This window comes from Lepidochelys kempii, chromosome 7 (genome assembly GCF_965140265.1).
Source record: "Lepidochelys kempii isolate rLepKem1 chromosome 7, rLepKem1.hap2, whole genome shotgun sequence".
NCBI classification, from domain to species: Eukaryota; Metazoa; Chordata; order Testudines; family Cheloniidae; genus Lepidochelys; species Lepidochelys kempii.
The window spans coordinates 109,652,435-109,670,756 of NC_133262.1; the positions used below are offsets into that span (position 1 = coordinate 109,652,435).

General features: G+C 41.6%; 1 protein-coding gene across 1 annotated transcript in view; it reads left to right on the forward strand.

The window, feature by feature from the left end:
- Nucleotides 1-12,765, forward strand: part of EIF3A (eukaryotic translation initiation factor 3 subunit A) — a 49,290-nt gene extending 36,525 nt beyond the window's left edge. Inside the window, exons 19-22 of the mRNA XM_073354221.1 lie at nt 6,604-7,472; nt 9,119-9,293; nt 9,715-9,875; nt 11,456-12,765. Coding sequence (XP_073210322.1) covers nt 6,604-7,472; nt 9,119-9,293; nt 9,715-9,875; nt 11,456-11,703 — 1,453 coding nt within the window. The 3' untranslated portion in view covers nt 11,704-12,765. The remainder of the gene's footprint in view (nt 1-6,603; nt 7,473-9,118; nt 9,294-9,714; nt 9,876-11,455) is intronic.
- Nucleotides 12,766-18,322: the final 5,557 nt, after the last annotated feature.

The following is an 18,322-nucleotide window of genomic DNA, read 5'->3' on the forward strand; positions in this document are numbered from 1 at the left end:
AAATCAAGCATCTTGGCTGTTGTTGGATCCACAATTTGTGGGCACTCTTCCTGTTGTCAGTCTGAGTAGCCTTTGCCTCTATTATGTCCAGCATTTGTATCTTTGAAAGTTATCCTCAAGGATTTTTTTAAACTCCTTTGTAAGTATTCCAAAGTAAGACAGAAGGAGTATAGCTATTTAAAAATGCAAATGGGGAAGAGGGGACTTGTGGTAAGATAAACACCCATCCAGACTCTATCATACTTTTATCTACGCATCCTTTTATCTAGAACACTGAATACAATTAAACTTCCTGGTTTATTTAAACCTTTACATTAAATCTAGCTGATGCCACCAAACATCTAATAAACCAGCAGCTGCTTACATGGTTTTTCCTTTGCTAAATCTGCAGCCTAATCAACCATAATCCCTACTTAAATGATTTGGTGCAGAGTTCAAAATGAGGGAAAGAGAGTGACTAGTTATAGGCTTTGTGATGACCTATCATATTAGGAATTTTCCACTAAGGAATTGAGAGAGATACCAAAGAACTATGTAACAAAAATTCCCAAAGCCTTGATTCAAACTCGAGGATAATTTACAGAAGCTGAAAATGTATGCTGCAAGCTGAAACTAACATCTAAAGAAATGTCATGAATTGAGAAGGGAAACAAACTGAAAAGGGAGAGTTTAAGGACTCAGTATTTGGAGGCTGTTCTTTTGCTAAAATCAGTAGTTGCTCAAACTTTTGTAGTGGTGACTCCTTTCACATAGGAAGCGACCCCCACCCCCTTATAAATTAAAAACACTTTTTATATTTTAACACCATTATAAGTGCTGGAGGCAAAGCGGGGTTTGGGGTGGAGACTGACCGCTCACGACCCCCCATGTAATAACCTTGCGACCCCCTGAGGGGTCCCGACCACCCAGTTTGAGAACCCCTGGCTAAAATGCTTATCCTGGGTCTGAATATTTTAGGATTTTGAGAATGACTAACTGCATAGAAGGAGAAATATAGGTCTTCGGGAGCTCTATGCATCTGTTAGAACTTTTCTCTTTCTCTTCCATGCAGTTAAAATGTTGAGAGAGGAATCAAAATCAGTACAGGCCAATATGCAAGGGTAGTGAACGTTCTCTTGATCAGTTCTTTTAATTTGTCCCAAGAGAGTAACTAAAATCAAATCTAGCCATAATACTTTCTGACATAGCTTGAAATGAAGGGTAGGGGTCCTGTATTCTTTGTACACCCAAAAGTCTCATTGGTTTTAGTGGTAGTCTGGGTGTACAAGGAGTGTGTTAATTTATATTGGACTCTAGTGTGGTAATGTAGATTTGACTGTAACTGAATAAAATGTTCAGAAATCTATTTGTGAATTAAGTGGCAGAGGCAGTGATATAGAGGGCAGAACACATAGCAGCAGCAGGAACACACATTTAGTTTGTGCCTACAGCTCCTTGCACAAATGGTGTCATGATGGAATCATCCCATGGACACTATTAAAGGTAAAGAAATTCAGAGACTGTCTTGCAAACGTAGACTTTTCACTTGACACCATGTTGTTAATCACTCAAATGCCGAGAGCCATATGAGAGTCCGTAATCGTGGAACTACTTGTAGAGTGCAGGCAGGCCTCCCACTGATTACCCAGGACTTCAGGGTGGTCATCTTAGCTGTCAATTTGTTCCAGTTGTCCTCAACTTTTTCTGGACCCTGACCCTGTGTTACAACAGGAAAAAAATTGCAGATTCCCCTCCCTAGCCATAAAGAAAGAGAGGGTAGTCCTAACACATGCTGGATGTGTTTGCAAATCCCAGGTTGAGAACCTGTGGTCTAGTCAATGGAGAGGCAACCTTCACCAGTACAAGGAAGATGGTGAACATAAGAAACAAAAGAAAGCATAAATCTCTTAGAATCCGGGCAACAAAATTGGTAATCTTCCAGATAACATCTGCAATGTGCCAAAACAGCCAAGGAAAATAAGTTTATTCCTGAATAGAGGCTGTGCAGTGTGTGTCAGAGTGAGGAACTTATCACCCCTAAAAACATTATATAAAATATTACCTGTCCATCAAAAACGTAGATTGGCCTTAGAAGGATGGCAGTTGCACTAGAATGCATCCTCAACAGGAGTGTCTGTTTCCACATCACCCATTTTAGGGAAAAATCCATAGAGATTGTTCACAACAAGCACGTCTAATTCCTGCGGGGGACCAGAGGAGGACCCTGGAATTCATCAGAGGGGGTGATAGCTGAAATAATACCATAGAAATGTAGGTCTGGACAGGACCTCAATAAGTCCTCCAGTGTATTCCCCCTGTGCCAAAGCAGGAATAAGTATATCTAGACCGTCCTTGATAGATGTTTGGCTAACTTGTTCTTAAAAACATCAGTGATGGTGATCCATTGCTTTTGCATGACTCATATTGCTCCCCCAGAGGAGCCCCAAATAGTTTGTTTCACGTGCTTCTGATAATGGGAAAAAAGACCTGATGTCTATTTCATGTGTGTATCTTATGTACTTTTTGAGTTATGAGTGAGCATAAGAATTCTCAAACTATCATCATCCACCAGGATTGGGGAAGAGTTAAGAGATCCTAATACCAGATCTCCCCCCTTTTGATTAGCATGAACTTGGTAGAAAAATTCTACCTGAATTGCAAAGGCATCAATCATACTTGGGAAATGGCCCAACTTGATGATCACTTTAGATAAGCTATTACCAGCAGGAGAGTGGGGTGGGAGGAGGTATTGTTTCATGGTCTCTGTGTATATAATGTCTTCTGCAGTTTCCACAGTATGCATCCGATGAAGTGAGCTGTAGCTCACGAAAGCTCATGCTCAAATAAATTGGTTAGTCTCTAAGGTGCCACAAATACTCCTTTTCTTTTTGCGAATACAGACTTACACGGCTGTTACTCTGAAACCAATCATACTTTAAGCCGCACAAACCTTATCATGGAAATTGGGTTGCAGTCTTGAGTGTGGAGTGGCTACTGCCATTCTGTAATGAACTGAATAATAATCTTTTCTGATCATTCGTTTTTGTTGCAAAAAGTTATCCCCCTATAGAACATTCTGCATATTAGTCTCACACAAGTGTGCATGTCATTCCTATGGTAGTATGTTTGACTGAGATTACAATTCATTTTCTAACTTCAATAAAAATATTTAATTTCAAAGGGAATTTTAGTAGAGAGCCACATTCAGAGTTGAATGAGCTCCCAGTTTCCCCTAATCGGTACCTATCACCTGACTTTTCTTTCCATCTGAAAAATTATTTCACAATCATGAAGGTACAAAGATTAGCAGAAGTAACTGGCACAGTATTTTACAATTACCTTCTTAAGATCTTGAGGAATCTGAGTTGTAGACTTTATTTTGCTGTGGTTATAGATGTCACAACTTCAGTCAATTTAAACACTTCTCAGAGCACCAATACAGCTAATTTTGATAGTGTTCCTAAACAGGTTTCAGAGTAACAGCCGTGTTAGTCTGTATTCGAAAAAAGAAAAGGAGTACTTGTGGCACCTTAGAGACTAACCAATTTATTTGAGCATGAGCTTTCGTGAGCTACAGCTCACTTCATCGGATGCATACCGTGGAAACTGCAGCAGACTTTATATATACACAGAGAATATGAAACAATACCTCCTCCCACCCCACTGTCCTGCTGGTAATAGCTACAAACACCTACAAGATCTCTGTCAAGCTTTCTTACAACTACAATACCCACCTGCAGAAGTAAAGAAACAGATTGATAGAGCCAGAAGAGTTCCCAGAAGTTACCTACTACAGGACAGGCCTAACAAAGAAAATAACAGAACGCCACTAGCCGTCACCTTCAGCCCCCAACTAAAACCCCATCCAACGCATTATTAAGGATCTACAACCTATCCTAAAGGATGACCCAACACTCTCACAAATCTTGGGAGACAGACCAGTCCTTGCCTACAGACAGCCCCGCAACCTGAAGCAAATACTCACCAACAACCACATACCACACAACAGAACCACTAACCCAGGAACTTATCCTTGCAACAAAGCCCGTTGCCAATTGTGCCCACATATCTATTCAGGAGACACCATCACAGGGCCTAATAACATCAGCCACACTATCAGAGGCTCGTTCACCTGCACATCCACCAATGTGATATATGCCATCATGTGCCAGCAATGCCCCTCTGCCATGTACATATTGGTCAAACTGGACAGTCTCTACGTAAAAGAATAAATGGACACAAATCAGATGTCAAGAATTATAACATTCATAAACCAGTCGGAGAACACTTCAATCTCTCTGGTCACGCAATCACAGACATGAAGGTCGCTATCTTAAAACAAAAAAACTTCAAATCCAGACTCCAGCGAGAAACTGCTGAATTGGAATTCATTTGCAAATTGGATACTATTAATTTAGGCTTAAATAGAGACTGGGAGTGGCTAAGTCATTATGCAAGGTAGCCTGTTTCCTCTTGTTTTTTCCTACCCCCCCCCCCCCAGATGTTCTGGTTTAACTTGGATTTAAACTTGGAGAGTGGTCAGTTTGGATGAGCTATTACCAGCAGGAGAGTGAGTTTGTGTGTGTATGGGGGTGGGGGGGATGTGAGAAAACCTGGATTTGTGCAGGAAATAGCCCAACTTGATTGTCATGCACATTGTGTAAAGAGTTGTCACTTTGGATGGGCTATCACCTGCAGGAGAGTGAATTTGTGTGGGGGGGTGGAGGGTGAGAAAACCTGGATTTGTGCTGGAAATGGCCCACCTGATGATCACTTTAGATAAGCTATTACCAGCAGGACAGTGGGGTGGGAGGAGGTATTGTTTCATATTCTCTGTGTATATATAAAGTCTGCTGCAGTTTCCACGGTATGCATCTGATGAAGTGAGCTGTAGCTCACGAAAGCTCATGCTCAAATAAATTGGTTAGTCTCTAAGGTGCCACAAGTACTCCTTTTCTTTGTTCCTAAACAGTCACCTTCCATAGAATCAGAGACTTTCACCAGAGACTGAGTAGGAAAAACTTTAGCTTGAAAGAGAATTCTCCAATTCGAGTGCACATAGGAGTCTAGAATAGAATTGCTGTCTCATTGTGAATTAAAGGTAATTATACTCTCCCTCATTCTGGAAGAAGAAACAGGAAGATGTAGCTCAGATTTCTCAAGATTGTTGAGGTACGGGTTGTGTCAAATTAACAGCTACATACTCTTCCCTTCTTGTTGGAATCCTACATTAATTTTTTTAACCAAATCTTTGTAGTTTACCTCTAAGTGTTCCGATAATGTACATTTCTACTGTTTCATTTCTTTTCAAATTCATGAGAAATTCAAATCCAGGTTAACACCTTGACTCGTAATTCCTAAAAAAGGAGACACCACCCTCCATCTTCATAATAAACTGTCCCACATTCCCCACAAATAGTGAAGATGTTTTATGGTAATTAATTTCCTAAAATGGGGAGGAAACCTTCACCTCTTGACAGAACCATGGCTTGTGACTTGTGTAAATATGTAAAATGGATGCCATCCTTTCTGTAGTCATTGCTGTTGTGAATGAAGAGATGTAGTACACAGGCCAAATGTATATAGAGCACTTGGTGAAGCATTAAAATAAACAATATGTCTTGAGTAATGATGAGGTAGAAAGCTCACACTCATATCCAGGCGGTATCCAATCTTTTCAGCTTTTGTGGACCAAACATATTTCAGAAGATCAGGGAGCCACAATCAGTATTATGGGGCAGATTCTGCCATTGCTGTACTTCCTTTGCCTCACTTCAGAATGGGGGAGTCCCCAGAGGGCATAGTCAGTCTGTCAATATCCTGTACCTCCCTACTTGCAGCCACCTAGCGCAGAGGGTGAGGAGGATGAGAGGCAGGAGCGCATTGTCCTCTGACCATTCCAAGTTGGATTATGATTCCTATAGGACTGTTGACAGTTAAAGCATCCAAAGGCTGCTGTGATGGACCTGTACCTGATTGTTGGTTACCAACTTCTGGACTGCACTGTGAGACAGGGAGGAAGAGATGGGAGCCATCCTTTAACAGTCATTCCCTTAAACTAGTGGTCCCCAAACTTTTTACCTCGTGCCCCCACCCCAGAGCCGGGGCCTGGAGCGGGGCTGCGGCTCTGGGATGGGGGGGGGGGAATGCGGCATGGGGTAAGGGAGCTGCCCGTCGTCCGTCTTCCCCCCCCAACATTCTTTGGCACTCCCCTAGGGGGGTGTGCCCCACAGATTTGGGATCTTTGCCTTAGACTCTGGCAGAGCCCCTCCGATTCTTTTCCTGCTCTTCTTGGATTCCCACAAATCAGCAGGGAAGAGGCAGTGAAGCAGCCAGACTTATTCACTTTGCAGTTCAGCAGGGGAGCAGCTGAAGCCTGGAAGCTACTCAGAGCATTTCCTGGGGCAACAGGGGAGGTGATACCTCCTACCTCCTTCTGACAGTGATGAGGCTGATTCAGACACTTCCAGTTAGAAATAGCAAGGGGACTGGTTGGGGAACGTATTTTCAACTTGCAATCAATTGCATGCTTTCTTCGTAACGTGCATCTTCAAGGGCCACAGGTGGACCCCCTGCTCTAATACATAAACCTTCACTTTTCACTCTTGTCATGTGGTTTAATAGGGAATGGCGCCGTGGAGAAGGGCGTGATGATGAAAGACCTTTCCGAAGAGGAGATGATCTACTTAGACGTGGTGGTGCTGAAGAGAAAGAGCCTTCTTCCCGGGAAGCAAATGAAGACAGAGCCCCCAAGCAAGATGTGGACAAGGACGGGGAACCTAGGCGGGACGAGGACAGGGAACCCAAGCGGGGCGTGAACGGGGAACCCAGACGGGGTGTGGACGAGGACGGGGAACCCAGGCAGGAGGAGAATGGGGAACCCGCGCAGGGTGTGGATCAGGACAGAGGGAGTTGGCGCACTGCAGATGCGGACAGGGGGCCCAGGCGCGGGCTGGATGAGGACAGGGGGCCCAGGCGCGGGCTGGATGAGGACAGGGGGCCCAGGCGCGGGCTGGATGAGGACAGGGGGCCCAGGCGCGGGCTGGATGAGGACAGGGGGCCCAGGCGCGGGCTGGATGAGGACAGGGGGAGTTGGCGCACAGTGGATGAGGACAGGGGGCCCAGGCGCGGGCTGGATGAGGACAGGGGGCCCAGGCGCGGGCTGGATGAGGACAGGGGGAGTTGGCGCACTGCAGATGACAACAGGGGACCCAGGCGGGGCCTGGATGACGACAGGGGACCCAGGCGGGGCCTGGATGACGACAGGGGGAGTTGGCGCATTGCAGATGACGACAGGGGACCTAGACGGGGCCTGGATGACGACAGAATTTCCAGGCGAGATGAGGACAGAGGCCCCTGGCGTAGTGCAGATGAGGATCGACTCTCAAGACGTGATGATGACAGGGGTCCATGGCGTGGTGGGGATGATGACAGAGGGCCCAGGCGTGGTGATGATTCAAGACCTGGTCCTTGGAGACCATTTGGTAAACCAGGTAACATAATTTTGTAATTAAACTATATGGATTTTTTCATAATTCTATCCCTTTTCCAAAAATGAAATTTGCTGAGTTTAGTAAGATGTATATTAAGTATCAGATACTTGAGATAGCAGAAATAACTGGATCCAGTTGTGTGTGTTATCTTTAAATCAAGATTAGGTGTGTTTCTGAAAGGTATGCTCTAATTCAAATGAGGAATTAGTATGAGTCTATTAATTTTCTGTTGCAAATGGCTGGATCAATCTGGCTAATTTGTATGCTCCTCTCATTTTAAATGATCATTTTCATTTTATTGATTTTTTTTAAAAAAAAATAAATGTTTATTGCTTCTGTAGCAGATATTTAAAGGTCAAATATTAATGCTGGGAATTCACTTGTCTTGTGAACTAAAAACTTCATGGCCTCATGGGGCAGAATCAGCTTTTTACTGGACTAATGCAGCTTTGGCTCCCTTTCCTTTTTAAACTGTTGCAGAGATCAGCCTCTTTTAAAGAGAATTTGGAATTAATCTGCCGAGAAGTTGGATTGTAGTACCTCTGTGGTTTTGTGCATCTTTTTATTTATAGCGTGCAAAAAATATTTCCAGTCAGTTATTTGAAGTCTTAGCTGATAATGGCTATAACAGTTGTTTTCTGATTTCCTGTAATGCTTAGCGAGGTCTGAACTGTTGACTGTCTTGCCAATACTTTTATTATCTTCTGGTCACTTTTTTAAAGTTGTAATTAAGAAAAAGCACAGATGTTAAATGGAAACATTTAAACAAGTAATGTAATAATTCTGAAATCCAATTCCAACATGATCATAAGTGAATAAACCCCAGTGCCACCCTCCAAAAGCTTTTCCTTTCTCCCTCCAGAAGAAAGACAGGATGAACAATGTGTAATAGAGGAGTATTACTAATACATGCAACTGAGAATCATAGATCACTGAGTGGTATCGCCAGAGGCATTGGGCAAATTGATCTTATTTGAAATAGTAATTCAAATTTTAAAAGTAGGAGCCATGATCCCCAAATTAATGATGATTTCTGAAGTTCAGCGTGTTTAAAATCTTTTTTCCTTGTAGACAGGGCTGAGGAAGCCTTGGCTGTTCGAGGTTATACTAATGCCCTGTTGTTTAGTGTTTAGTTTGACATTTGTGTCAATGAGCCCTCTGAGATGTTTGGCATTCCATAAACTGTTTGAACTGACTAAAGGCTTGTCTACACTGGCACTTTACAGCGCTGCAACTTTCTCGCTCAGGGGTGTGAAAAAACACCCCCCGAGCGCTGCAAGTTTCAGCGAGGTGACGTGCCAGTACAGACAGTGCACCAGCGCTGGGAGCTACTCCCCTCACAGAGGTGTCTTTTTCACAGCCACGTCAAAGTGCTGCCAGTGAAGACATGCCCTAAAAAATACAGATTTGTTCAGCCCTTTGCTGAACTACTATGGGGAGTATGGGTTTCTTCACGTGAATGAGGCACCTGACTTACATTAAACATAGGTGGTTCTTCGAGTCTTTGTGGATCCCACTCGAGGTGGGAGCCAAATGGACAAAAACTTGAAGCAGAATCACAGTTACTGTAAAGGCAAGTAAACCTCTCTCTCTTGACTACTCCGAGTTTAGTCAGAAAATAATTTGATTCCGTTTGTTACTAACAGGCGGATGGAGAGAACGAGAGAAAGCTCGTGAAGACAGCTGGGGACCCCCGCGAGACTCCAGACCTTCAGAAGACCGTGAGTTGGATAGAGATAAAGATTGTGATGAGAACGAAAAGGATCGTGAGATTGACAAAGAACGTGACCTTGATCGGGATGATCGCTTCAGACGTCCAAGGTTTGATTTTTCTGTTGGTAACAATATTGATAGGAGTTTTGTAAAAGCCATCAGCTTTTTTCCTCTTTCATGAAATTAGACACATCTTTAAAGCAATAAACAAATTATAATGATTTTTCAGATTGTGAAGAAAACCCTAATTGTTCCCAGAAGCAGCCACAAAATGTTTTACTGCTCACTTTTAAATATTATTGCATTCCTTTTCTTAGTCAAGATTGAGCATTGATCTTAGGTTTCACTAAAATGAAAGATCTTAACTTTAAACACGCCAATAAATTTTTCTCATAAATGGTGCCCTGTGTGCCTGGTACATCGTCACATTGAAACCGTCTGTTTTAAATAACTTGCCCTTTTTAACACTGCTGGGTTCACTGCAGCAGAAGCCAGATAAAGGCTTAGTCTTATTTTTAAATGGCAAAAGGGATGAGGCTGCCTGGAGAAGAGGACCAGCTGAGGAAGCTTCCAGCTGGAGAGATTCAAGTCGTAGAGATGAATGGGACAGAGGTGGTCGTGACATGAGAGATCGGCGTGGTGATGATAGAGATAGAAGAGGACCTTCGATCAGAACAGACCGTGAAGAAAGTATGTTTGTTTACCCTTATCAGTTTAAATATTTATCACTGGGGATCATTTATACTGTGGCCCCTTTACATCGCTCTGGCCATGGGTATACATATATACCCAGTTAAGGTCCCTTTTACTGTCAGTCCCCCCTGTCAGTGTGGTAGAAAGGAAAGGAGCCTTGGTGTAAATGTGAATCTAGCCCTGAATCTTATTTAAAAAAAAAAAATTATTCCAGTAGATTCTTGGCATTTGAGATATAGATCAGAAATGAAAGAATGAGACTATTAAGATTGTCACTTGGAGTGCTGGGTGAAATGTTTGGGGCAAATAGTTTATTCTCCAAAACATGCACCATTGGCTGACCTGAAGCTATTCACGAATTTGACCCGATCGTGTTGGCTAGGGCCACACTCTGTCAGTCCATCCCCCTTTACACTCTTTAGCCCAGTGGTTAGGGTATTTGCCTGGGATGCTGGAGACCCAGGTTTAAATCCCCATTCAGGAGCAGAGACTTGAAGTCTTGTCTTCACCCATGTGAGCATTCTAACCACTGGATTACAAGCTGTTGTGGCATGAGTTGCTCTTAATCTGTCCTAGTGAAGCAATTCCATTTTGTAGAAATACTTAAATATTAATTGAGCCAAAGAGAGAGTTGGAGACGTGGATTCAGAGGCGGGATTTGAATCCACAACTGACTCACCACATGAGTACATGTCCTCATTACAGCCATAGTGTATGTGCTTATGTCCCCTTTGTTTCAATCCAGAATAGGGATGCTGCCCTGAATCTGGTCCTCATTGATAAAAATGGAGCAGAAAATGCAATGCAAGACCTCCTGACAAGTGAAAGGAGGGGGAACTGGTTTTCAGCTGAGATTTTTTTATACTGTTAAGCTTGGTATTTGAAAGTGTCTTCCATTTAGCTTCCGCGTTATTGCAAAACTGATTATTTTCTTCAACTTCTTATCTTTACTGTGAAATAAATAGTTTCCTATACAGTTTAGCATTCCAGAGCACTCTTATGTGCAGGATGAGGTGGTGTTCACCCAGTGAAACTTCTGCTACTTTTAACTTTGCCTACAAGTGGATAGAATTTGCGTTTTTTTTTTTTTTTTTTTTTAAGACCAGGCATACCTAAAACCTTCTCCCCATTTACATAAAATTTGGGGGGTTTCAGTTTTTAGGATTCATTTTGTTATGAAACCCAACTGTTTTCTAGCCAGATATTTTAAGTTGTCTCAAGATTTGGTACTTATGGCCTAATAATTTTTTATTTTTTTGTTTTTTAGCTACATAAACAGTGAGTTTATTATGTACATTAAACAGAGCTCTAGCCAGATTAAGGCTAGTTCTGAGCAACTGAAAAAATAAGTCACTTGACAAGCTTTCATTACAATACTGTAAAATTAAACCATGGGCTCTGACCCTGGGTGTCACCACCATTTTGCTGTATTGCTACATGGGAGCAGTGGTTCCAGTATGGCAAAGTTCGAGAACCATTTAATTATACTATCAGAGCTGGGCTTGTTGATTTAAACTCCTGTAAGGGACTGTAGTAATACCAAAAAAGTGGTTTCTAATGATCTTGCACATTTTTAGCAAGTTCATGGCGGCGTGGTGATGAGAGAAAAGAAGAACGTGGGGAAGAACATGAAACTACCCGGCGAGCTGCTCCAGCTCCAGCTCCTACTCCTGTTCCTGCTGCTGCTGCTCCTCCTATTTCAAAAGACAGGGAGAGAGATGCAGAGAGCGAGAAGGGGTCCTGGAGAACTGAAAAAGAACGAGAATCTCTTCGTCGCGCTAAAAATGAAACAGATGAAGATGGATGGACCACTGTACGACGTTAAGTCAAAACCTAAACACAGTTTAACAGGTGTTTTAGAGTTGATTTGATCAAATCCACAGATTATTATATTTGTACATTTGATCAAATCCACAGATTATTATATTTGTGCTTATAAACATTCAGAATTGGTATTCTTTGACAAATGTTTTGAGAACATGAAAGCATGAGCCTGTATTACTTACTCATATATAGATTGATCATGCACAAAACTAGCAGCAGAAGGTTGGAAATTGAATGCCGGTTTCTGAAATTACAAATGTTGCATATTTCACAGATCACTTGTTGCTAAAATAGAAATGTGAACTTTATAGCTATCTTGAGCACCACTTATCTCTCAAACTAAAACAAACTGACCTTTTAAAAAAATTCTGAATTTGGAATGGGGTATGATTTATCACAGAACATGCAGTTGAAAAATCTCACATAAAATGGTCACATTATTGAAAAGGTGGAGCTGGATTAATTTCCATAATTGGCCAAGATGAACTATAAAAAAAACCCCTCCCCTACTGAGGTATTTTTGAGGGCAAGAGATTTTTGTGAGGTATTTTAGCATCATCTGAACTCAGTAAGTTGTTTAAATTTAAATTACTATAAACATTCTGAACATTAGCTACACTGGGATATTTTCTATGATTTTACTTGAATGCATATGAAACCATTTTGCAGTCCTTCTAATAAGGAATATTGCTGCAGTGTGAAACAAAACATCATTAGACTTTTAAAACTCAAGCGTTATGGTCAACATACTGCTGAGTATTTTGTTTTGCCAATAGCATAACTGCTTTTTCCATTACTGGATAATTCATGCCTTTCAAGCATTTATAAATATTGTCATATTTAAAATGTGTGGTTTTGGAGGAATTCAGATTTTTTTCCCCAACTTTGTCTTCAGGGTAAATGCTTTCCTTTTCAACAAGTGCTTTGTAGTAATGGCTGTGTTGACTGACTTCAATTTTGGGGTGCAGTAACAATGTTAATCATTAACTATCTGGTCTTATTGAAGCCAACACAAAACTTGCTGCTGTGTTTCTCTTCAATGAAAAATAAACTTATAGAATTAGCTTCTATTGTGTAATGACTTTTTAATTAACATTACTGATGTATTTTTATATGAAAAAGGCAAGCTGCTTAACTTATTCCCTTCCTCCATATCTACTCTTTTCTGTCCCAAATGAAAGAGAAAGAAACTTGCCTCTTGTATGGTTTTCTGACTGGGAAATGGGATGATTCATTTATGGCAAACATGAACTTAAGTTATTGTGCTCCTTCTCTTGTCCCTTCTCCTGCATCCTCCATGAAAAACCTTCACCTCCACAGCCATCTTCCTTTGAGGGTTGGATGGGAGTGTCTTTGGAGTCCATCAGCTCTGCTCTTGGCTTGGCCATAGCAATCGCTTTAAAGCAACATTGTATGCTGCTTAGCAAAGCAATACTCTGGACTACCTCTGTATCCTCTTATTCTGTGAGAGATGGAACTAGACTGGGGCGGGCAAACTTTTTGGCCTCAGGGACGCATGGTGTTTCCAAAATTGTATGGAGGGCTGGTTAGGGGAGGCTGTGCCTCCCTAAACAGCCAGGTGTGGCCTGGCCCCTGCCCCCTATCTGTCCCCCCCCACTTCTCATCCCCTGATGGCCCCCCAGTACTCCTGCCCCATCCATCCACCCCTTCTCCCTGACTGACCCCAGACCCCCCACCCCTAACTGCCCCCTGCTGCCCCATCCAACCCCCCAACTCCATTCTGACCCCCCCCAAGGATCTCTGCCCCATCCAACCACGCTTTCTCTCTGTCCCCTGACCACCCCCAAAATCCCACCCAACCCCTCCTCTCGTTCCTGACAGCCCCCCTGGGACTCCTGCCCCCATTCAATCCCCCTATTCCCCACCCTCTGACTGCCCTGACCACCCACCAAACTCCCCTGCCTCCTTACCACACTGCCTGGAGCACCGGTGGCTGGCGGCACGGCTGCACCAGGACAGGCAGTCGAATGCCGGGTCAGGCCGGGCTCTGCAACTGCGCTGCCCCAGGAGCTCACAGCCCTGCTGCTCAGAGCATTGTGCTGTGGGGGAGGCGGAACAGCAGGGGAGGGGCCAGGGGCTGCATGTGGCCCGCAGTTTACCCACCTCTGAACTAGACAATAGGACCCACGTCTCAGTGATAACATAGTATACTACCCACAAGTACTCATTGGACAGTCTCTTGATACTTGCAGTTGTCCCGAAAGTGCACTCCTAGTCTGAAAAAGGACTATACAAATCAATTATTTTTCCCTTTTTCTGAGTAAAACTATACTTGTTTGGGGTACATGATATGTATAGTCATGACTCTCTTTTCTAAGATTCTGCCACCATGTAATCCTTCCCTTGGCAGCAGAACTCAATTCCAGAATCTGAAGTTTACATTTAAAAAAAATTTAAGTCCTTGACACAACTTTGAGAACATCAAGTACACACAGACACAATGTCTTCAGGTCTGTGCACAACCTAAAGGAGTCAGAGATGTGAACTGATGCCACTCATCTCAGTGGCCTGTTAACTCTGAAACTTAAAGGTGGCAACTGTAAATGTTAAAGTTTACTGCTCATTTTAGTAGAAATATCCTCTGATGTACCTGCCATACCTCTCCAGGTTCGAAAAGCTACGAATGACCAGCTCCAATTGCTGAAACCTCCCCAACAGCTTCTGATGATGTGACTATGCATTAATACATAATTGGACATTTAAAAAAACCTAACTGTGACCATCAAGTTGTTTAATGCAAATTAAAAGCTACTGTACTGATTCACTTTCATAATTAACCCTCATTTTTGTAAATTATCAATTGAACTGCTACAGAACGTAAATTCAGCTTGTTCATTTTTAGGGGTGTATACAATTTGTTCTATAGTTGCAGGTCACTCTTAAATTACTTCATCTTAATTTGTGTGAGAGGAGAGTGAGGTGAGATGTAATCAGAATTTTTTTTTTTTAAAATCTGATTTTGCATTATGTCCCACACTTCTGCTGCCTATAAGTATCAATACATGCACTGCTAGCTGTGTGTTTATTAATTCCCTGTGTATTGTGAGTCATCTTGGGTTTGCAAGTTACATAGGTTTAATATATATCACCAAAGGCGGCATGTATTAGAGGAACATTTATGGATCACTTGATAGTGAAGTGCTGCGGATACATATTTTCTGAGTCTGTGGTGGAACATCTAGCCAGCAGGGAGAATGCTATCACTTTGTTTACTCTGCTTTTCACTTAAATTGGAAAGTAGGCTACTTTTGTAGTAGTGGAATGCTTGGGTTGCAGATAATGCAAAACATTCCCCTACATCTAGACAAGATTTACCAGTGCATTTAAAAAGATATGGCTAAATTATGTGAACTTTTAAAACAAAAGCTAAAATTTAAGCTTAATTTGAATCTTACACTTCAGTAATGCACTGCTACTACAGGACTATGTCATCCTGCTGTTGCAATACACTTCACAGATGCTTGGCTGTACAAGCATCCCTGTAAAATGTTACTGTGATACAGCTGTCAGGCTAGCTTACTAGTCATCTTGTATAAATCCCTCTGTGACATGAGCCATCTTAAGATTGTCATTTTAAATGCATTTCCATTTGTGTGAAAATTGCTTCTGTACCCCCCTGCCCCACTACTTTTATAAGACAAAGGAAGCAATTCTTAAGACTAGCTCTTTGCTTAACCCTCCTGTGATTCCTAGGGTTTAGATTACTATTTATTCAGGTATTTATAGGTAATTTAATAAATCTAAATAAAGCCACTTGCTGAGGGAAACTGTAAGTTACAACATCATTCACTGGGCATGAAGACAGTAAGAACAGTAAGGAGACACCCAGTTCTCAGACAGGAAGAATAAATTCTCATATAGAATAAAGATTATCTTAGATTCTAGCATTGGCTGTAGTGTATCTAGACTTAATCTAGTGGAATAAGCTTTTTCACTGGATAACTTGTTTTAAAAAAAATGGTTTCCCAGCCTCATTAGCGACCTGAGGATGGTGCTTGGAGCATGGAAATACTATGAGTGGCCAAGGTGAAAAAAATACCTTTTTGGAAGGACAATTAAGTTAGATTTTAGAAGTTTAGTCTTAAGTTTAAACCACACTTTTTTTTAAATAAAATTAGTTTCAAAGGGAGTTATTTTACATGAAACAGACCTTTTTATAAAAAGTAATATGCTCATAAGAGGAAATATCTTAATCTTAAACTGTTGACCCTAACATTGTGAGTTCAATCTCTGAGAGAGGGGAAAAAAATTGGGAATTGTGCCTGCTTTGAGCAGGGGGTTGGACCAGATGATCTCCTGAGGTCCCTTCCAACTCTGATATTCTATGATCTCTTTCTGGCGTTGGTTTGTTGGAGCTTAACTCTTCTGGGTCAATTTATTAAAGTACAGTTTAATTACTATAGCAAGCTAGTACATGCATTTGTTAGTCTGTGCTGCCACAAGTACTCCTGTTGTTTCTACATGTGGTGGGTTCTTCAAGCAATTCTGGCCCCTTCAACTACCAGGCTTATGTGTGCTGCAGGATGAGTAAAGTGTCAAGAACTGGTATGTACCTGTAGAGGTGGTTAGGTCACAGTCACCTGATTTTTCTCTTCAGGGAGGAGGAATTTGCAAAGCAATGGCTCCACTAAGAGGGAGCTTATTTTAATTCCTTGAAAGATTCCAGTCATGCTAACACTTGTTGGCATAAAGCAGCTTGTTCTAGATACCACACTATGTCATGCTAGCACCTTGTAGGCACCTCTGCCTACACATTTGACAGTATTGCCCTACATTCCCTGTATGTGGGATGGGTAAAACTAAGAACACTTTTCATATGGTCTTTTTGCTCCCTTTAATGTTTACACCAGTGCAGTAGGTAACTTGCACTAACCTTGATGGATAAAACATTGCTGAAGGAAATACTGATAAGTTACAACATTGACTGGGGTATGTAGGTAGTAAGAACATTAAGGAGACACCCTGTTCTCAGACATAAGAATTCATTCTTCCTATAGAATAAAGACTATCTTAGATTCTAGCATTGGAGGTAGTGTATTGAGACTTAATCTGTGTACTCAATTTCCACATGAAATGCATGCTAAGTAATACCCAAATTTAAATGGACATTGAAGAGTGGGTAATCCTGATATTCCAGTAAAATTGTTATGGACAAGTTTGTACAGTGAACTGGTCTATCAATTTACACTAGTGTGTAGCCCCTTAGAAGGTGCAAGCCCCTGGTCATATCTGCTATTGTAAGCAAAGTTTTTGCATTACAACTCAGTTTATTAAATTCTCACCTACATATGAATGCAAATTCTCATAGGCCAGTGTAAGTTCTACAGGGGAGGTGCTCTTACAAAGATCTGTGAAATCCCACAGCAAACAAGCAGTTTGGAGGGTCTGTAAGTACAGCTTTGAGATAAATAGGGATGTATCTATGAGCCAAAACAGTATATGAATGGATATCCAGAGTGAGAAAAGTATAAACAGCATATTGTTAAATAAGTTGTATTGATTTTAACTTTATACTTAATGAGAGTCTCCCTTTAATAAAACAAACCCAAAACTAGCTTTGGAGTTAAGTGAAGAATTAGCAGACTACACTACTATTAGAAACAAGAGCTTCCTAGCTTTTAAGAATTTTAGAAAGTTGTTCATATGTACTGAGTATTTCAGAATGTAAATATTTTTACATAACTGTCCTGACAGCATTCTGTCATACAAGATGGCATGCAGCCTTAAAATAATCTTATATGCCATCCAGTTGCAACTGGAAAATTAGCCTCAGTATAAGCCACATACATGCAGTTATGCTCTGCAATACTCTAGAGCTTCATCAACTCTCTACCTACGTAAGAGAAATGAAGTGTGCAAAGTATATTACTAAAAGAAGAGGGATTCACTGCATGGAACATTAGTAAGTCTTTCCCCTATTCTTTTAGTTTGTAAGTAGTGAAGGGGAAAATGGCTTTGCTTGGTGGAATCTAAATTTGCTCTGCTGAGATTAAACTCCCATCCCGAGCAGATTTTAACTTTAACCTTTTGGATCACGTTGCCCAATCTAAGACTACAGTACGCAAGTCAAAATATAGTTTAGCCTTGTTCTGTAGTAGAGAACAACTATTTTCTAGCTATGACCCCCATTGTAAACAGTACCTCAGCACAGCCCTGAGGTAGTTTCAAAGAAGTCTTGCACAGAGAAAGCAGCAGGGGGCGTATTCTCATTTGTTTATAAATGATTTCTTGTAAGAGCCCTCAAGCAGCTTTCGCATTAAATAAAACAACCAACCAAACTAGGGCTCCTTCCTACATCCACACTTTCTGTTCTTCACAGTAGAAGAGCATGGTAGCTATTAGAATCCACACTACAAGTCAGAGGAAGGCAACAAGAAGTTCTTCCCACTAATTATGCATTAGACAGGGATGCAATGCATTGTGGCTACTATAAAATGGTCCAACAAACCCAAGGGTGTTGAGTGATAATCTATAAATAGCTACAGGGTAGCAAAAACATGGTTGTCATTAAGATACCTTGCCGCTTCCTCTACATTACCACCTTATAGTAGATCAAACAGCACATAAGGGGGGGAGAGAGAAGAGAGAACAGGCTTAAG